This window comes from Denticeps clupeoides, chromosome 5, assembly GCF_900700375.1.
Source record: "Denticeps clupeoides chromosome 5, fDenClu1.1, whole genome shotgun sequence".
NCBI classification, from domain to species: domain Eukaryota; kingdom Metazoa; phylum Chordata; class Actinopteri; order Clupeiformes; family Denticipitidae; genus Denticeps; species Denticeps clupeoides.
In genome coordinates this window covers 21,342,436-21,364,744 of record NC_041711.1, presented here as the reverse complement: position 1 = coordinate 21,364,744, position 22,309 = coordinate 21,342,436, and the positions used below count along the sequence as shown (strand labels likewise).

The following is a 22,309-nucleotide window of genomic DNA, read 5'->3' as shown; positions in this document are numbered from 1 at the left end:
AAGGAAACAGACCTGTAATCAGAAGGCTTCAGAGTCCCGAACCACCAAGGTGCCACTGAGGTGCCACTGAGCAAAAGCACCGTCACCACATACTGTTCCATGGGGGCATTTAATGGCTTCCCACTGCTCACCAAAGGTGATTGTTAAAAGCAGAGGACACATTTCATGGTGTGCTGTGCTGTGTTTCACAATGACAATCATGAATGCTCAGTGGTTTATTGGAGTATTTTTTGACTCACCATATGTGCAGTGTTTTACACAGAATACAATAGGAAATGTGGTAAGCACCACGTTATCCTCTGAAACCGGCTTGCATTAGGCTCATAATTTGAAAAATGGATTGGGAAGTGGATCGGCCCTGTCCATCAGATAAATACATCATAACTTATGTTGTTTTTGGGACCAGATACCAATATTGGATTGGGTCCTGCCCATCTGTGCTATGTCATATTGTCTTGGTGCCTTGGTACCATACCATATCATATTGCATATCTGTGACTACATCACACAGCACTGATTTGGAACTGTAAGACACTGTATATTTTTATACCTTGTATAATTGCTCAATTAAACACTACCTCATCTTTTTTCTCCCCTTTTCCCCCTCAGTTTGGAGCTGTACCTGTTGGATTACCCACACTACACACTGTACAGGCCTCTTCTTACCCGTCACAGGCTCCTCCTCAGGCTCCACCTCCAGTGTCAGGGGTGCCTGCTCCTCCACCACCTCCACCACCTCCACCTCCTCCTGGCTGTGGCCGAACACCTGGAGTGCCTCCGCCCTGCGGGGTGCCACCGCCTCCACCTCCAGGAGGCCTGCTAGGTTCACCCACCCACCATACGCTGCCTTTTGGCCTTCGGCCCAAGAAGGAGTTCAAGCCAGAGACATCCATGAAGCGTCTCAACTGGTCAAAGGTCAGGGCAACATCCTGCTATCTAAAGTTTCAGAGGTATCTGGTCTGGTTCCCAGGGAACCAATGCACATTATTATTATATTTCTTGCTTGATACCCAGTGTATGCGTTTTGTGACCTTGACTTATAGCCTATTTTTTGACTACATTTTTTTAGTGCAAAATTTTCATCTAATTCACTGCCATAAATACGTCACCACAAAGCCTGTATGTAGACAAAATAAGACAGATGTTCCCTACTAGTTGTGCACAAAGAAACTTTTGGTGTGCCTTGCCAGCAGTCATTAAAACAACTCTAGTTTCCTGTGAAGGATCAAATTGTGCAATGGTGCCTCACCAGATGTTGTTGTACATCCTATTTGTAGTGATATTAGTTAGTACCGCCACAATTAATATTTAATCTCTGTCCCTCTTGCTTTAGCCATCCAGATGTTTCCAAAAAGTTGAGCATATGTTTTAGTTGATGGAAACCTGTTCATAATTAACTTTTAAGAGGACAGAAGATCCACTTGTGTTTTTGTCTCACAGCTGTGCAGGTCAGTCATTTAATATTCATAGATTCTGACCAGAAACTTTGGTGTTAATCTTAACAGTGAAAGACAGTTCATTATGAAAAGCACTTCTCTACTGCAGTCTTTGTGTAGTCAACAAAGGGAGGAAATGGGAAATCTATTGCTATCTAGAACATTACCTTTGGTCAGGTTTTCAGATTTTTCCTTTAAGTTAGACTTGTGATAGATGTCCCACCATTGGGCTAATGTAAAATTAGTCATTTCGTACAGTAGGGTCTCCATGGCTTAAAGTTTTCCATCGCTATGACTGATTTTCTTCAACTGCACTAGTCCTTCGTGGACTGAACGTGTCCAGGGTGGTGCAGCATGCGTGCAGAGCAGCCACCGGCACCAAAGTGGCAAGTGACATGACCAGCCTTGCAGCAAAGCAACACCTCAGCAGAAATAGCGTCCAAGTTGTTGAACCTTGATTGAACATTGTGACTCGTGAACACGCAACCAACAGAAACAAAAATGTAACTGAAGCAGAGCTCCAACCAAGATGGTGGAGAAGGTGATTATAGCAGTGATTAGAAGTTGATTATAGTGATTTAATTCAATCCTATTATCTTGCTGCGAGGAAGGAGAAAAATGTAGGATGCTGTAGGTGTGTCAGGTTTGGAATTAATGTTTTGACAGTGAAAGTTGTTTGCTGTTTGCTGTGTAGGAATAGCATGTGTTACCTATAGACCTACTTTTTAGTTTGTTAACTGAAATAATGAGGTATAGTTTAAAAACATTATGTACTGGGATCATGAGGGTGGTGCACAGTAACAACAGTATTCATGCCCACTTTTTTGAGCCTGACTGAAATAAATTTGTCATTTTGAGACTTAAGGTCACATGGGAGATTCAGGGCTGTAATAAACACAGAACTGTTATTTTCCTGTTTGCTGTCGAACTATACTTCCTTTGTGGGTGGGTGGGACTGGGGGGCATTCTATTCCATAATTAATTTGTGACTTCGTTTGTCGAATGTGTTTGTGTTGAGATGTTTGTTTGTTTTACTCACCTCTCTCTCTTGCAGATCCGTCCTCAAGAGATGTCAGAGAGTTGTTTTTGGATCATAGCAAATGAAAGCCGTTATGAAAACCCCGACCTACTCGCCAAACTGGCCAATACATTTGGCAGCTACAGACCTGGTAAATCACTTTTCCCCCAATCCTGTGTTCTCTTGCTCTGCCCTTTTTTCCCATAAACCTTCAGTTGGTTGATTATGTCAGGGTGTGATAGATAGATAGGTTTTCTCTTTGAAAAGTTTTTCATAGGACCACTGCCATTGCTATGTTTTTAAAATGTTGTATTCAGTCCATGTGATAAGTCCTGTTAGCATTTCTCGAAGCTGTTTTGAGACACTCTCATGCAGCACAGCAATAGATTGAAATGCTGATGGAGGGACTCGTCTCATCTGTTAAATGCTTTCCCCCTAGTGTAAATACATATGAAATCACCATTGTATGTAAATTTAGTTTTTTTGGCGTTTTTTTGTTCTTTTTTAGAGATTGCCATATAATTAAGTTCCTGTTCTCGTGATTGAACACTTCTTGATCAAACCAAAACAGGCTATGATAACCTATTAGACTTCAGTAAATAAGATACACAGTCTGGGTGCATAGAGTGTGGGTTCATGTCAGTAGCATGTTAAGCTCTACCTTCAGGTCTCTCTCTCTCTCTCTCTCTCTCTCTCTCTCTCTGTGTGTGTGTGTGTGTGTGTGTGTGTGTGTGTGTGTGCATGTGTCTGCGTGCATGCAGCCCTGCAGGCTTTTGATTTAATATTTCTCCTCCTTTTGTGTGACCTTCATCAGGTTCAATAAGAATCTGTGTAAAAGGACACAGTGTTCATTTGTTATGGTGCAATTTGTGGGTAATCTGCAAAGCTCTTTTATGTTGTTAGATATGAGATCTTGGACAGGGGAAACCATTTTATTCCTCTGTTTTTGTCCTGACTTTTTTGTAAACATTTAAGATGCATCAGTATGCAATACAGTGTAACACAATATGCGCATGAGACCTTTTATCAAGCAAGCTTGCTTGAAGACCCCATGTTTATTGCAGATGCAGTGAATGAGTCTTTGCAAGTGCATTATTGAAAAGCTGATCTTTGCTGATAGGGTCAGATGACACTGGGTATATAGTGTTTGTAATTAAACACACACACCTTGTTTAATTACCTCCTGTCTAAGGTGAGTGTACAGATGTGGTGTGTTGTTTGTTTCATTTTGTGATCGACATGTGCCGTGTCGAATAAAACATTAATCTGACTGGTGCGGTGCAGGCACCTTGTTGCTTTTTTTTTGCCTCCTCTGTGTTTGACATCTTTATGAGAGCTTTGAGATGACACCTCGGTGCTGCCTCACCTGTAATGGAGCCGAGTGATGAATCATTCAGGCCCGATCAGTACTCCGGTAATGAGTGGAACCACAGTTGGATCTGTGCTCACTGAATTAGATCCAGTGTTCTGCTTGTTTCTGCTTATGCTGTCATGTTCAAGCCTTTCTTCTTTCTTCAATTATTCATCCTCACATTGTCTAGCAGTCACAGCACAATTCTCCACCAGGCCACCACACTGCTTCTTAGATACACACAAGCAAGTACCACTGAGAATGCATTCTGCATTATGGATACATCTTAAACAACCTCTGCAAAATAAGACATTGTGCTTTACACTTTATATTGTAGTTTCATTCATTCATTGTGTTCCCGCTGTTGTAGCCCATTGATTTTTTTTAGCATTCTGTCATAGTACATATGATAAATATTTCACATAATTTAGGCAGTTTAAGTGTTTTTATTAAGGAAATTTACCAAAGATTGTTCATCTGTGTATCAGAATATCCCATAAAAACATTTACATTCATTAAGAGGAAGTTTTCATCCTGCTAACAACATTAATGAAGTTTAAAACTTTAGGTTTCTTCAAAATTTTACATTTAATGGATGCATGTATGTGCACGCACGAGGATGCTTTTTTTTTTGAGGTCATGACTAGTTTCACTACAATCATAAATCGTCATTCAATATATCAGTCCAATTGAGAAGCATATTTATTTTACGAAATGTGCTCCCCAAAATATAGTTCATGTGTGAGGTCTTGGATTGCCAAGGTGGCTTAATGCTTACTGTGAGGTTGTCTCTCTCTTTCTTAAGTGCAGAGGCATCTGTGTTGCCATTAAACTTTAAATTGTGTCATCCAGGCTCTCTTCCCACCTCTCAGTCTTTAAATATTCACAGTTTCTGGCTTGTATGTGCCACTCGCATCATACAGCTAGGCAGTCGATTGTATTGTGTGCTTACCACACGTTGTCGTGAAAAGAAAAGATCTATCTACTGATTGTCCAGGAAGCTCTCTAGATAATTGCACTGGATTTAGCCATACAGAGTAAGTCTGGGTCCATTTAGCATTCTCTTCACACACCCATTGCTGAACAGACCCTCTTGACTTGGTAGAAAGGAAGATGTGCTGAAAGCTGTTAAGGTTGGAGACAAAATATTAAGGCTTGCTAGATAACATTAATGGAATATGCTAATTATCGAGACGTGGGAAAAGGTGAATGGACTTCCTCCCAGTTTAGTTCAACTATTGTTAGGACAGCCAACTGTCACTTCATACAGCAGATATTGCAACCTCCAAAATTATCATGAATTAAAAAACCAATGCCGGGAATCTAATTGACTTGGTAAAAGGACATTTTAAACTTGTATTCCTTGGAGATGGATCTTTATTAGCCATACTTTATATTTCATACTATATATTATGCAAAGTGGGATGTGGGAAAGGATGTTGTCACTTTAAACCTCTCTGAGGTGCAGAGCTTGACCTTTTTTGACACATCTTGCAATAATAAGAATTCTGAAAGAAAAATAAAAAGATGGTACACTGTCCTCAGACTAACAGCTATAAACAAATAAAGCAACCACATACATTATGGTGTGAGTTGATGCCAATGGCCACATGGTTAGGGTTAGGGACTTCATTAGTCAGGTCCAGACATGACTTTCCTCTGGCATTTCTGAAATCCCTAATTAATAAAATATTGTTATACTTAAATGGATGGTGTTCAGATTTTCTGTTTTGCTACTAGTGGGTTCAGATGTTATATTGTTAATTCACTTTTCACATCTGTCACCTTTCACCTATTTACTAAAATGTGTACATCGCAAACCTGATTGAGAAGTTCAAAGTGTTGCGGACTTTCTCTGAACTAGTTATTCAATTTCTAGAGTTGATTTCAATCAGTAAGAAAAAAATAATGACTGTAATGCTTTTAAAGCATTCCTAAACAAGGCATCTTAGAATTGTACTCTATTAGTCTATTTCATTAATTCCTGATTAGCCAATTTGTTGGAACAGGAATCTAAAACCATGCTCAGATGCAACCTGGTTAGCCCTTGTATGGTGTTTGGGTCTATGAGACCCATTTCACAGTTAACCAAAAGAAAAATTAGACACTACATTTTAATTGAGATTTTTTGGCTCATTTTTGTGTGAAGAACATATAACACATTGTGTAAGAGCTTCTCTCCAAAGGCCATCAGACACCTGAAAAACCACTAGTAAACCACTGTACACTGTGTGGCCTTTTTGATTAGCTACAATGAGCAGAAAAAACGGTCTGTGTTCAGACCGCTTTCAGACTGAATGCAATGCATCATGGCCGCCGGGTGCCGTGCCGCGCAGCGTGAAACTCCTACCTGGAGCGGTGCTGTTCTCTGTAGATCAGGCCGCCACAGTCACTACTGTCACTACTTTTTAATGAGAATTTTTATACCGCGCCAGAAAATCACCAAGCAACGTCATTATTATATAATCGATTATGTTCTGCACTGCTCGGATGCAATATCGATGGACATCTGCATCGCGATGCATCAATTAAATGATTATTTGAACAGCCTTAACTTCACTGTTTTTAGTGCTGTCTGTATTGTTATTCTGTTATTCTTGCACTGCTTGTCTTGCACTGCCTGTGTCTCAGCCGGTTTGTCTGTTGCACATGTGCATTTTATGTCAGTATGTAACTTTGTTTAAATGTTACATGTAGCACCAGGTTCCAGATAAACATTGTTTCACTATGTACTATCTAGCGCTTATGTAGCTGAAATGAAAATAAAGCTCAACTTGAACTTGTACACCAGCACATCGAGTGTACCCAGAATTCACCTTTACGTTGTACACTCTCCTTAGTTTTTTTGCTTCTAAATAGTTATTTCAGAATTGAAAGTTTCTGCACTAACATCACAATTTCAAGGTTCTATATTGTTTTGTGGTCTTCACCTTGTTCAGTCTATTTTTGTTGTTTATTCAGCTTGAGGAATTTTTATTGTGCACTTTATTTTTCTCAAAGCACTCAAGCTATTCACTATAAATTAATTCTCACACATCACCCCAATAATCAAACTGTTCAAATTACATTACATGTTAATTCAGCAGATGGTTTTATACAGGGCAGCTTACATGTCAGAACTAACAGTTATGCTGAAAGAGACAAAATGCTGATCAGTTTAGTGGTTTGAAATAACAAGACCATGATATCAGGTTTCAGTTGAGGAAAATTAATTTATTGGGTTTCATGAGGAGCTTGGAGTTTTTATGGAGGTCAATTAAAGCTCATTCCACCATTTGGCAACCACTGACAGGGACTGGCTTGTGTTCAGTGTTGGCAATGGTGCATACAGTGTTATGGTTAGAGAGTGAGTCTTTGTAATTGAATCCTAAACTTTAACCTGCAGAAGATAATTTTTTTGCCATTTGACTATCTCTCAACAGCCAAAAACCCTAACGATAATTTTTTGACACTCATGAACATCACTGCCTGACAGTATATTCTATTGATTTTTATTTTAAAAAAGCAACACTTTCCTTTGATGGTGTGTAATTGTTGGAATTTAACTAGATGCTTTCATCAATACATGCAACTAGAATCTTTGTGTAAGATGTCTTGATTTTGATTTGGTGCTCATGAAGTATACATCTTACACTGGATGAAAGCAAGGAATTTGAGCAAAATATTTAAAAGATGCAATCGCCCCAGACTCTGTAGAAAAGGCTGTTAATTTGTATACTTTGAGCTATATGATGAGACTGCATCATGCCTCTGGAATTTTCTTTTTCAAGATTTGAATTCCAGTTGCATCTTTGCTCAACTTTTTAGATTGAACTCTTCAAAAGACCAATCACAGAGATTATTTACTTTTACTGTTTTCAAAATGCCACTAAATAAAAGCAATCTATGCTTCCACAGCCAAAAAATATGCTAGTAGTGAAACCACAACAGATCATTACTACATTTACAGCATTTAACCGGCGCCCTTATCCAGAGCAACTTACAATCAGTAGTTATAAGGACAGTCCCCCTGGAGCAACTTAGGGTTAAGTGTCTTGCTCATGGACACAATGGTAGTAAGTGGGATTTGAACCTGGTTCATCTAACTATTGTTATGTTCACTGATCACTGGATAGCTATGGTAAGAGTCTTTCACACTCACTGCCATGCAATACATAAGTATAATGGCTCCCTCCCTTATTTCATGTGCCCAATGCAACATGTACAGTTTATTTTCTACTGTCGGCAGTGAGGATTATATATGTCCAAAAAGTTTTTGAGTAAGAGCTAGAGGACTGCATCTGGACCTTATACAATCAGACAGTCAGAGATATTTGTCCCGGCTGCCATCCCACTCTCTTGGGCGACAGGTGGCACAGGGGCGTACTGGAACCTGTCGCAATGGCTGGACACCACACCCCAGGCAACGCACAGCATAAAAGACCAAGACGATGCAAACTCATTCGTTGATTCCCATTGCGTCTGTGTAAGCCTTTCTCTTGACTGACCCTGCTTCACATCGACTGCCTTGTTCCTGATCATTCTCTCGGATTACCCTTGCCTTACGTTTTTACCCTGATCTTGTCAAATGCCTTATTCAGCCCACAACAAAGATTTCATCCAACACCAAAATGACCCAAACTCGAAGACCATGTGTACAGCCAGCTGATAATGCGATGCCGATGATAATATTCATAGAATCCTTTTTTTCCAAATCCTTGACCTATTAGAACTGAGTGCAGGCTGCGGATAAATTGGCCTAACCAAATGCTAAAAGCTTAGAGCAGTCAAATCGATCACATAGACCACGTTTATTGTATTCTATTGACACTTTGTGGGTACCTTGACTTCATAAGTTTAATAAATGTAAATCTACCCAAACTGATTTTAGCACTGTCATCTGTGAGCTGATCCCTTATCTGAAACTATTCATTTGGGACATGATAAATAATCAGTCCCTACATTTTGTGATGTTGCTGGGGCAGTGGTGGCCTTGCGGGCCAAATCCCGACCTGTTGGTCCAAATCCCGACCTGCCAAGGTGCCACTGAGCAAAGCACCGACACCACACTCTGCTCCCCGTGCACCTGTCATGGCTGCCACTGCTCACCAAGGGTGGTGGTTAAAAGCAGAGGACACATTTCTTTGTGTGCACCATGTGCTGTGCTTTGTATCTCACTGACAATCCCGTCATTTTCACTTGTAATCGATTATGCCCTATTAGTTATAATATTGCATTAAGCACTGTAAAGAGCCTACCTAATAGTACTTCAGATTACTTTATCATGCATACAGTAAAACTCTCACACAATTACATTGACTCAAAATATTTAGTATCGATTTCAATATCAAATTGCACTGCTATTGATACTTATATTCCAGTTTTGCATCTGCTGGATCACAGAAAATCTTTGGCAGATTTTCCCTTGGCTACCTGGAGGACCCAATGTTTACATGAGAGACACCCTTTAAACGTGGAAGCGGGCAAAAGCAGCTCCAGTGTTAATTCTGTTGCACCCAGCTGGCTAGAAATTGTAAAAAGCAAGAGTACTCTCTGGAAGTATTTCAGACATCCGATGAACAGGAAAAAACAAAAAGATGTAGTCAAGCCTGTTTGCAAGAAGTTCAAACATTTGCTAAGTTGTTGCTATCAAAGTACAGCAGCAGGGCAGGTTTAACAAAGCATTTGTTTTACTCAGAAACACTCAAATGCTTTTCTTTCATTTATTTGTTTTATTTATCAATGTATTTATTTAATGTAGCTTTATGTAGTGTCTGTGCATTTGTGTATATGTATATGCTCTGAAATTATCTAAAAAATGTCTTTATTTATTAACAAATCATGACAAGCCTAGTCAGGGGTGTCAACAGTAGGGCCCATTGAGACATACTGTATGTAATTTTGGGCTAAATACGAAATAAATGTTGTTATCTTCAGTGGACTGGCCCTTTGTTGAAGGGATGCTGTTGTGGATAAGGGTGCACTTTAAAAGAAGAAGAAGAAAAATTTTTTTTTCAATCAAGGGTACATTGACCTCCACCTTCAACCCCAATCTCTTTTCTCCTGCAGCTGTACAGGTTAAAATTGTTTATTGTACATACCCACTAGAGGTGTGAACCTTCACTGGCCTCACCATTCATTTCGATTACGAGTATAAATGCCTCAATATTGATGCATCCCATACATTTTCTACATTGTCACATGATGACAATGTCGGCGTTCACCTTTTAACAGTTATATATACTGGTAGTACGTCACTATGATTGCATAGTTAGTCATCTGTCCGGTCCTGATGCAGAGATCGTGATTTAAAAACCATCAGAGGTGTGAGATTCCCTTTCTTCTCGGCGGGTCTCCTTTCTCCTGCATACTTCACCAGAGTTTCCTCCACTACACACCTACCAAAACCTGTTACAACCTGAAGCCACAAATGGCAGAAAAACGGCTGGTTCAGACATCCGTGGTGTCTGGTGAGTGTGGACTGAACACAGACAGTTTTTCTGCTTATTGGAAAAAATCTAAAGCCGCTTTCAGACAAAACACGGCAAGGGCTGTGCTTGCTGCGGGGCTTAGCGCAAAAAAATTTTTTGGTTTTCTAAACTCTCAGTAAGACTATAATGTTGTGTTGTAGATCTCTGGACACTCAGACATTGTTAAGATCAGCTTTTCCTCCATTCCCGCTTTGGGTGTGTGTGTTTCACCTGCTTTGATTTTATTGAAAACCAGAAAACCAGCAAGCAATGTTATTATGATATAATCGATTATGTTCTGCACTGCATTGATGCAGAATAGTCCACGTCTGCATCACAATGCATCACTTATACAATTAATTTGAACAAACCCTTAATACCCACTGTTTGGCCAGTAGGAGGATCTATGACTCTGTGGGTGAATTGGGTTTCAACTCTTTTTTTTTTTTTTTCTTGAATCTTCATGGGGTGTGTATGTCTATGATGCACACAGCCTTTAGCCTGTGAACCTAGTCTGGAATACATGCTCTGTCTGTGTATGCCTCTGAGTCAGAGACACAGATGTTATAGCCTAGAGGAGCTGGGTGTGTGTAAGAGGCATACAGGTGCTGTAGCCTGTGGGAGTTGAGAACATCTGTAGAAGCCAAAGCTGTTCTCCTCCCTACAGATGCTGAGGTGTGTGTGTGAGGGTGTGTGTGTGTGTGTGTGTGTGTGTGTGTGTGTGTGAGAGAGATAGAGTAGGATGGGAAGTAGGTATACCACCTGGAGAAAGGTTTCATCTTGCATCATGTCACTTCAGTGACTATCTCTCACACACTAACACACCTGTTGACTTGCCAACCGTCTAGTGCACAAATAAACACTGAATTGATTTGCAGTTCCCTTCAATAGCAAATTTGCATCAAAGAATTGTTATGAGGTTATGACTGTTTATTACAGATTTATAGTCAATCTAGTTGTATACTTATTAGGAACCTCCTGATGTGACAGGCCAGTTAACAGAACACATGTTCACATCTCTGTTTTTGGTGTGGAAGTAGACAGGCACAGAGGCTGACGGACACTGTTGACAAGCATGTGCTAGGCCCCGTTGCTTATCATTCTGCAGCAGCCCCTTACATCAAAGCCATGTGTGTAATCTCACACACAGCACAGACCACCGCACGTCTCGTTTAGCCAGTGCTGCCTCCACTTCTATAAAGCTTCACCTGGGCAAGATATGCCGCTGCCCGGTAACAAGCAGAAATGTCAAGCTTTTTCTGGCGTGTTTCAAAAATAATAATAAATAAATAAAATCTACTCAGGCAGGTGAGGAAGTGCTTGTTTGTAATACATACTGCATTTGCTTTTTTTTCTTCTTCTTAAGAGTGACAGTGATAAATTTTGTCACCACAGGAGGCCATACTCTTATGCAGATACCCAGAAGAGCATGCAAAAAATACAATAAATCAATGAAATGATTACTGGTCCATGTTGCCAGTCTGATTGATATCCTTTTCTGTGTATATGTTTGGATATTTGCACTGTCTATAGTTGTATACATTACCAGTACCTTCTAATTAGAAGAAAGTTATCTAGACAACACATACACATGATGCACATGACTGAGTAATAGGTTGGGCTAGTGGAATGAAGTAATAAGATCTCAGATTGTGTCTTGTGGTATCATTAGCTGTAAATGCTTTTGAGATTTTTTTTTCTAGCTCATCTCACAGATGCTTGACTTGTGTTTTCAGCATCATCACCTTGAGTCATCTTTGGTGTTCTCCACCGATACTTTTGTATCATGATGAGCTTCAAGGTCCTCAGCAGTTTGTGCTTCTTTTAGTTGAACTAGACAGGTTTGCCTTTGTTGGACTTTGGCACCCATGACACTGTCACTGGTGTTTTGTTTGTTCCTCCTTAGACCACTTTTGGTAGGTTTTTCCTCTTCAAGACCTATGGTTTTAGAGATGCTGTGACCCAGTTGTCTAGCATTACAATTTGCTTCTTAGATCATAGGTGCAGTTCTGCCCTTGTGTTGATATATTTCCGTTTTGTGTGCCATAGTCCACCCTACACCTGGTACAGACATGTTTGCTTTTTGCAAAAAGCCTCCTATTCTAGGATTTGTCTCGGTGGAAGTTCTCTCTCCTCGCCCACAGACGGCAGCAAACCTTCACTGAAGCAGCAACATGTGACTGTCACTTCAACATGTCTTTTCTCACACACAAACTCTATTTGAATTTTATGTTTTTATCAGCGAAATGGCTGCCATTGATTTAAAAGAATATATGTAAACCTACTTATCATATACAAATTTCTCTTTGCACACAAACCATATATCGAAGTACAGACCGTACCCGTACCATTGCACTCCTGGTATATAAATATATAGTGTTTATTATGCTATACTTGACTCCCTCTGCTTTTTGTTAAGTCAGGCAGATCAGTGCCGTTTGTGTAAAAGCTCTGCTTATCTCCATCAGTATAGAGGACGGTCTGGCAGTTTATTCTTGACATTTTAGTGGGAGTCGACACTCTCATGTTCATCTCATTATTCTTAGAATGGGACCAAGAAAGTCAACCGAGATGTGAGAAGTTAATGGCTTAGTTTTCATTTTTTTTTATGTGCTCTAAGGGCTGCCACTTCGAAATGGTCTTCTGTGCTGTACGTCTCTTTTGGTCTGGTTAATAGTGGAGTTGCTGCTGTGAGCTCTGCTCCAGCATTAAACCCAACAAGTGTCAGGCAGATGAATCGTGTAAAACACTCTTGTTATCACAGCTGACTGAGGACCCAGGGGGTCTTTTCATTTTTATGCATACTTTCTTATCCTTGGTCAGGGATTTCACTCTATTCACAGATGTTTTAAAAAAGTGCTTTTCTGGGTTTTCCATCTGAATTACATAAGCCCTTAGTTGCCTTCAAGTCAAGTAAGGCAGGTAGTGGTTTCAACATGAGGGCATGCCTCACAGCAGTAAATATTGCTGTAAACAGCAGTAAATATGTTACTTCAACCAAATGATTATTGTATTATTATTGACAATATTGAAAAGCTACAAATGGTAATTTACAATTTTGGGAGTGGGGGCGAGAACATCTAATGAATGTTTGGAATGATATGCAAATTGCTTCTAGTTAGATGGGTAGCTGGGCACTTTGGGCCCTTAAGTCAAGCTTTTTTTCCAAGTTCTTCATAATGACTGGTGTAAGTACGATGGGATAGTATTCATTCACAAGAGTTCTTGGACATTGTCTTTTATTGTCAGTAGTCTTTACTCAGCCTGGTATGTTTCCAATGAATGCAAAGTCTCTTAAGTCGAGGTTTATGATGTTAAGTTTCATTATGAGCTCTCTATAAAATTGTCACTGGCAGGCAGCTCCACAGGCTTTGTTATTCAGATGCATCTGAGATCTGAAGTAACATCTAAAGCCACATTTTGCAATGTTAAAGCTCTTCCCCTTTCCCACTGTTGCTGTCAACAGTCATGGAAGATGGGGTTGTAACAAAATGTGTCTTTGTGCAATGGCTGTGTATCTTTGACTGCTATAGGTTCCAAATTTTGGGTTTCCTGGATGTTGAGTTTCCATCATAGAGTGAGTGATAGAGAGAGAGAGAGACAGACTGAGTGCCACTACCGATTACTTGGTGACGAAAAAAGTGAACATAAAATCAATGTTCCATCATTGTTGCCAGGGTTTAAGCCTGCACTGCAGACGTTTCATTGACAAATCCACTGCTGTTCACGTTCCTTCCACATCACTCTAATCTCTGTCTACGGGAAGCTATTACATCAACACACTGTATCAAATGTGTGTGTGTAATAGAGTGTGTGAGCTTACTGTATAGTGGATTGCTCATAGTCACTCTACTCTTTGGCAAATGTCCACCAGCAGCAAATGTTTCGTTTGTGTGTTGCAGAGAAATGTGTGCTTTGTGAATCAGAATTTGAACACACGCAACCCTTTTTTTCTGTGTGTGTGTGCGTATGTGGGTGTGTGTGTGTGTGTGTGTGTGTGTGTGTGAAATGTGCAATGCTGCATTTCTGTAACACTATTAAATGATAGTTGTGTTCAGTTAGATTTTTTGGTGGTCCCATAAACACACACACACACACACACACACACACACACACACACACACACACACACACACACACACACACACACATCTGTGTGAATGTTGCACTGTATGTATATCAAACTGTGTGTGTGTGTGTGTGTGTGCGCGTGCGTGTGCATTCTCAGTTCTGTATCACGTGTTCTCATCAGATGCAGGGTTTGACAAGCCCCAGCCTTTTATTTTTGGTGACTTTGGAAGAACATCTTTCTCTTAATAGCTGTAGTAATGCATTATTAAAAATGTTCAAACATTATTTAAAAGTTAATCCTGGGTCACACTGCTCAAAAGTAAAAAATGCCTCAAATTAAAATTTAACAACTTGAGGAGAGTTCTACTTTTCCCTGTCATCTTTTCTTTTTCTTTTTTTCACCATCTGTCCTTAGGCTGTCATAAGTCTCCTGCACCACATACACCACATACGCCGCACTAAAATGTTCCCTGTCTTTTTTTCAACTTTCACCTGATTTCTGTTTTTTCAGATCTTTTTCCCCTTAAATTCTGTTTCCATTAAATAAAGATACAGCGCATTCAGTTTTTTTTCATGGCTACTGTGATAAGGCTATTTCACAATTTTTCAGTTTGGAAGATCATCTGTTTTTTTTTGTTTGGTACATAAACTATGTAAATGGTCACATATCTTTGATCGTGCTCTTCCTGTTGTACTCAGTGCAATGCAAAATCATCTCTCAAGCTGAAGTCATACAAACAGAGGCATTTCCCTTTCACAATTCACTGGCAAAATTAATTGTGGATCCGTTGCTTGTGTTGCTTGCTGCAGAAAGTTAATCATTGAGCTTTTCTCCTTTGAAGCAAGCAGCAGTCTGATTTGCCTGATTTGTCTTTCACATTTTGTTTTTCGGGATGTTCCATTTGATACGCTAAGCTGCCTACATTCAACAACAATGATGTAAATGCAGTTTTGAATTGCAGTTTTAAACGTCCCTTTCTGCTTGGCAACCCAACGTTATATTGGGGGTCATGGATATTCTGCTTTTTGGTCAGGGAAAGTCATGAAAGAGTCAAAGAACTCTTTACATGATTTGGAAATGTAGCTCAATAATTTCTATTTTTCTAGTATGGTATTAATATTAAAACAGATTTATTCCTGTCTTTTTCAGCTTACTTGCTTATTTATGTATTTACTTACTTACCTACCAAAATGACAAGACAAGTCAGATTTTACAGAGTGATCTGACATCCCCTGCTGTGTCAAAGATTGTGTTTTATTCATTGCCACATAAACCTTCTGAGCACTAAGTAAGATCTGAATTTGGATCTTGTAGAGGTTTTAAGATTAAGTGGCCTTTCACATGTTTTATCGGATCTTGGTGAATATCAGTCATCAGCACAGAGGAGCATGTGACATTGAAGTGACATTTAAGTGAGTTTGGACTTCGTTGAAGGGAGAAGACCCTTTTGTGGGCTGTAGGAAGATGTCTAATAAATCTGGGCTAATTGTAACAGGTACAGTAAATCAATGTCGTGCTCTCAGATAGGATTGTACTTAGCCCCAGGAAAAGGCTGTTGATTTCCAATTTCCGAGCTCATTAAAATGAAATGCACTCTTTCCACATTGTTAATTATGACGCTCTGCCAAGATTCTGCCACCCACAAACCATCGAGAACACACACATAGACACAAACTTCCTGAAGGAGGGGAAACTCCCATGCTTGACCTCCTAATGCAAAGGGCTTTAGGAGAGATGCCAGTGTGTTTCTCTTTTCTTCCCTTTCCTGTTCTTTTCCTCCATTACTCTGGTACTAATGCCCAACCACAGCCTGCGGTGTTTGTTGCTACAGGGTGTGTGCTGTGGTGAATGAAGAATGGGTCTTGGAAAAAAAAGTTCCATTGAGACTTTAGAAACCATAAAATCCTAACACCACCCCCGACAGAGTATTGAATATTGATCACAATGTTTTGACTTGAATATATGGGAACAAAAGTTGCAAGTATACTCTTGTTGTTTATAAGCCCTTACTGTGGAGAACAGGAGTAGAACTGCTGCAGCTATTTGTTGCTTTTGTCAGAAAGCTCCTATTACTGTGATAATCACAATATCCAGTTGAATGAATGGTCTTATTGCAATAACAACAATCTCTTAGTATATTGCCCAGCCTTCTTGAAAAAAAATTATTGATTCCATGAAAGAGTTTACATCCTGAAAGCACCCCAATACACACTTGGTGCCTCACATCCCCAATCAACAAACAACTATGTGTTTATAATATCTAATACACTGTAGTGTGTGTGTGCGTGCACAATCATTTAAATGGCTTCTGGCTAGGCACATCTGTGGTGTAATGATCCTTCCACAGTTGAGTCATTTGTATTCATGTTCCATATTTACATTGTCTGCTGCAAATATTTGTATGCTGGCAGTGTTTTTGTCAGCTGTGAACATTAGGATTCAGGATAGATGCAGAGAATTTGTAGGTAAAACTGTAGCATTTTAATTTCATATGTCTCTCTGTAGCTGCAACATACTGCAAGTAAACAAATGAACAGTGTGTTGTTCGGTGTGGGTTGTGGTGATGATAAAAATTATCATTAGTTCTGAGTAAATTGTGTGTGTGTGTTGGCAACATGACCGCTGTGCTGTACGTTAATGTTTGTTTGCTGCCTCAGTTAAGAGGTTTTATATACACATACACAAACATGCACACACACGGCGCCTTAAAGCTCAGGCCACTCATCTTTAGAAGGGTGTGTGTAGGATCAGACAGTAGTGTGGGCTGCAGTCTCAAAGAGTGTTCTGAGATCTTAAGCAGGGTTTAGGAGGCTGGGGAACTGGCACTAACCTCAGGGCTGAGACCCGTTTAGAGGCCAAGGCCCGGCTCCTTGTGTGGGTGCCTGAACGTCAAGTGTGTGCACGTGGCTGTAGGCACTTCTCGTGTCTAACACAAGATAAAGGGAAGCAAAACAAAAAGCTTGTAATTATTATAATTATTATTATGGTCCCAGTTAAAATAAGTCATGCTCCAATTCTTACCTTTCACATTATTCCCCTTTTCCAGTGGATTCATATGTTTTATGAATATATCTTTACTCCAAGCCTGTTACCTCAGGAATGGTGTTTTTGTCTTCTAGATCTTTATTTACATTTACATGGCATATTTTCATCTTTATGTACACATATACATCATTTTCCATTTATACAGTCTTGACCAATGGCAATGTCCATTTAAGGACTCCACACTATACCACACTATTGAAAACACATAACAATAATGTGAATGTTCTGTCTCTACCATATGCCCATATACAAAACCAACTCTACATCCAATGTATTATGTAGCAGAGCAGCATTTATAAGGTGTATTGTGTAGTACTGAGGAGATCTACTGGGATCGGCAGTGTTGTACAGCCTAGTGTTTAACACACTCGCCTATGAACCAGAAGACCCAGGTTCAAATCCCACTTACTACCATTGTGTCCCTGAGCAAGACACTTAACTAAGTTGCTCCAGGGGGGGGGGACTGTCCCTGTAACTACTGATTGTAAGTCGCTCTGGATAAGGGCGCCTGATAAATGCCGTAAATGTAATGTAAATGCATTCTGAAAATTCTATCTGAATTTGGTTACAAGGGAACAAATAAATCATGTGTTTTGTCGAAATCTTTCTGAGACCGGGTGTTTTGTAACTATCCTGCAATGATTGACTATCAGTACACCCCTACCTGACCGTATCATGTAGTATTTTATATCACCATATAGTCAGAGGAGTTCAGAAGCCAGCCTGTTCAATACTAATGTTCCACAGGGCGTACCTATCAATGTAAACATGCTGGGGTCTGCTGATGTGGAAGTTTAGGATTCAAGAGAAGCAAAGTTCCCTGTTCCCATTTTTTATATGCTTTCATGGAATGGCAGTGCTAAATGCTAAGACACATCAGCTTAGAGATGGATAAACTGGCCTCATGTGGCATTGCAGGATTTCTGTTCAGAACAAGCATTTTCAGAATTCAGTTGGACAGGGAGGGATTTTTTCACAGGCGGTCAGCAAACCACATGTTTTAGTTGACAGTTATAAACAGTCTGATTTCTGTGATTGCTGTCTAATATTTGACCAAATGAATGTGGGGTGCACCCACCCACCCTCTCCTGTGGTTTGCATCATTGTCTCCAGAAGCTTCAGGCATGTGACCTGACTGGCCAAGTTTCAATGGTCTTCGCTGGATCGCAGGTCTCGTGCTGTAAAATGGCTGCAGCGTTTGTACACCGTGCATGTTTTTGTTGCCCTTGGTAACGACTGCCTCTTTCCCAATACATTTAAAGTACACAGATTTATGTCCTGTCCCCACAAGAATATAAATTCAGGAGAGTGTTTGGGTGTTTTGGTTTTATGAGCACTAGCCTGCTTAGACTCCAGTGCACGCTTTTCATTTCTCGCTGGCTGTTTTCTGCTGATATTATCTGTGCCAGTAACACACAGCAGAAAGGTTACATTAGTTTATTTCTCCAATGATTACATCTCATATCTGCCATGAAGCAATTTTCCTATAAAACATGAATAATAGAAATTGTAAAAAAAAAAACAAAAAAAAAAAAATCACACACATACAAATAGTATTAAAATAAAGAATAGTTAGTCCATTACAAATTCACAGATTCATCCAACTCCTAATTAAAATAAATAAATAAAAACTAACCACTTTTTTAATGGACTCTGGATATGTTTTTGTGAGTGTCTGGAGTATAGGGATATGAGTGAGATGGCATCAGTGTAGTACATCACTCTGACAGGGCTAGGGACGAACGGTCCATACCAACACACACTCATCTGCCACTGATGCTCCCTGAGAGCGGAATCCCAATCAGAATGCAGTCAACACCTACCCTCAACTACGGGGTTGTCAGAGCTGTAATCTCAGTGAGCAGGAGTGTTTTCATTATAAAAGGGGCAGATACTGCATTCTTGGAGATTAAGATAATAAATGATGGAGATGGAGTATTCTAATACTTCTGAAAATGTGAATGTTTTTAATTGTTGATTTGTTTCATATTCATATACCCCTATGTATTTTAGTCAATTAGTGTGTGTTAAAGATTTGGTCTTATATATTAATATAAACTCATTACAAAAAATATAAACTAAATGACAAAATTATAATATGTCTTCACTTTTCCTTGATCCCTGAGTCTTTTTGAGTTTTTTCCAGAACAGCCCTGATCTATTTTTGCATGGATTTTATAAGACACAAACATTGACCATTTGCTTTTGTACCTGCTTAAACAGACAAAATAACAGCAGAAACATCACAGCAAAAAGCAACATCTGTATAAATCACAGTAAATAATGAATATTTACAGTACACACTACTGTTAGTACATTTCCAGATTAATATGCTTACATGATATTTAAGTCCCAAGTTAGTATGACTAATGCAATAATTACATTTTAGCAATTTTCATTTTTAAGGTAATGAGTCTTGGGAATCCACCAGATTAGTGCTTGTTTTTCATTGTACCAACCACAGCATACCAGAACTGCCCCCAAAAGGTTTTGGAAATGATTCAGTCCTGTAACGTCACAATTTTGCTGTTACAAAACAATAAGGGACCAGGGTTTGTATCAAAGACCCGTTTGTATCGAAGCAAAGGGAATTCCACAAACCCTCATTTTCTAATACTGGACAAACAAACGGGGAGTCACACTGTATTTAATACCGGAACCTGGGGCACTGGTGCAGGAACCCTTTTATAGAACGGTGCTGCAGGTGCTCGTCCGGGATGTTCTTGTTAAGTGTTCCACTGTCAGGATTGCCTGCAGCTGGGTTCAACACCGGTGGCCAATCCTGACGCCCCATAAATGCCAGAGACTTCCGCCCCTTCGAGATCTCCGGCATTTTCGTGAACTTGACATTGCAAACGTGTACGTGTGAGTATTTTCAGTTCTGGCAATCGCCACACGCCTGCGGGCCGGTTTATGTTCTCCCCTTTGTTTAAATTGTTTTGGCCACCGTGCCGTTGTTTATTCGTATTTGTTTATTGTTTATTTTATAATAAATCTCTGTTCCCAGAATGTCAGACCTCTGCGCTTCCTTTCCCCGTAAGTCCGTAGACGTGACATCCACACTTGCGGGATCTACCATGACATTGGCCAGATCCTTAGATCTGTATCAACTTCCAGAAGTGACTCTTTCCTTTAAAAAAAAAATTGAAACATCTCAACGGTTACAAAACCTGATCGAGAAATGTTCCAACAAGGCTGGTTGAATTGTGCATTTTCTCTACTTCTGTTTTCTATCGCATTGCGCATTTTTTGTTTGTCTCTTTACCCCCAATAGAGTCGTGTTCTGGTCAGTACGTTCACACAGGTCTCTTTCAGCTCTGATGTTTCTCAAAAATTAGCACTGTGAGCACGCTAAAGGGTCATTTTGTTGAACCAAAGCCACACACCACTGCACCTGTGCGGTTTTACTAGATGAATTCCTGTCCAGGTCCAAGCCTCTATTACGCCATAACTGGTTTTTATTTTTAAGCTCTAAGCTCTTATGTATTTTATTTTATATTTATCTCTTGTCCAAATGGCAGATAGGGACATATAAACATCCCGCAAGGGAAAGAGCATGCTGGGATATATGGGTTGTTTTGGAAACATGCAGCCATTGGCCATAAAAAGAGCAGATCTCTCAGCAGAGGCCACTTCACTGACTGCTGGTTTGAAGTCCTTTAACTGCATTGCACTCTGCAACCGAAAACACCCCAGGGTTCTCGAGTGAGGGGAGTGAGCATGGTATGGCAGAGGGGAGGAATGAGGATCCTCGATCCGGCCCAGTCAATATCCATTTCTTCATGCCTGGCTGGCCCTATCTCTTAATTTTCCGCTCTCTTCATTCACATTTCCCCTCCTTACCTATTCTAGAAAACTTTCCCAAATGCTCGCTGACCACCTCGACTCAAGTTCTCCTATTTTTAATGAAAATGGAAGGAAAACTCACCTATACTGTAAAAGTAGCGGGAAGACCCCTGTTTTAAAGTGAAGTGATTGTCACACACAGCACAGCACACGGTGTTTAGTGTTCATAGTTCCCGCAAATCCACATTGTTGGAAATGTGAGGGCACAAATGGTGGATGTCACAATTTTGTTTTTCACCTTTTTATACTCTTTATACTCAGGAGCAGGTAGTGCTACCATCCACAAAGCCAAAGCCTCACTGTAGTCTAAAAAGAGCCACTAATGAGTACTCAGTCGGAACTTCTCTTCATTACAACTGTCCCAGGAGACAAAGTTTTAATTGCCGGCCGCTCAGACAATGCTGACATTACCCAACCAGGCCCACTGTTACCAATTTCAGGTGTGTGTGTGTGACAGCGTGCCTCAGGCAGAGTTAATTGAGATGTCAGAGATATGACAGCTGAGTATTTCACCATCAAGGCATGTCGAGTTTACATGTAACCCTCAATCCAAACCAAAATAGTATGGAGTTCTTGTCCCATAATCTGTTAGAGTTTTTCTTTGCTTTTTTCCTGCATGGGGATGAAGATGATGCTGCGATTTGGTCTAGTCATTAAATGTACATGTCAATCAGGTAAACTATTGAGCTCAACCTAGCAGCTCCCAGTTTTTTCTTTACTGTATCTTCCGTAACACATTCATTGTCATAGCTTCATATCGAAAAAGACTGAAAGACTTTATGTCTTGCTGGTTTAAATGCCTTTTTGCTTTTGTACTAACCAACTCACTTCTTATCTTTTGTCTTTTCCCCAAACCCAAAACTTCCTCTTTTTTTGCTCCATCATCCTCCACCCTATTCATCCTTTGCATGGATGTCTCTGCATGCTGCCGCAGAACCTAAAGGTGAGTGTTCTTGCTTGGTTTCCTATGTGCTGTTTTCCTATGAGTCTGTGAGTATGCAGTCTTTGTTTGCAGAACAATCCTACCCAACCACCGATTATCTTTATACAAGCTAATTGGATTGTGATGAGAGATTTTACTTGATGTGCATA

The 22,309-nt window shown here is 40.0% G+C and overlaps 1 protein-coding gene across 7 annotated transcripts in view; it reads left to right on the top strand.

Annotated features, from left to right (window-relative positions):
• Nucleotides 1–22,309, top strand: part of diaph3 (diaphanous-related formin 3) — a 219,976-nt gene that overhangs the window by 95,991 nt on the left and 101,676 nt on the right. For 6 of the 7 annotated variants that reach the window (XM_028979066.1, XM_028979067.1, XM_028979070.1 and 3 more), the window contains 3 exons: nt 610–915; nt 2,491–2,605; nt 22,152–22,160. In XM_028979066.1, coding sequence (XP_028834899.1) covers nt 610–915; nt 2,491–2,605; nt 22,152–22,160 — 430 coding nt within the window. The remainder of the gene's footprint in view (nt 1–609; nt 916–2,490; nt 2,606–22,151; nt 22,161–22,309) is intronic. The other variant, XM_028979068.1, reaches the window with a different exon arrangement.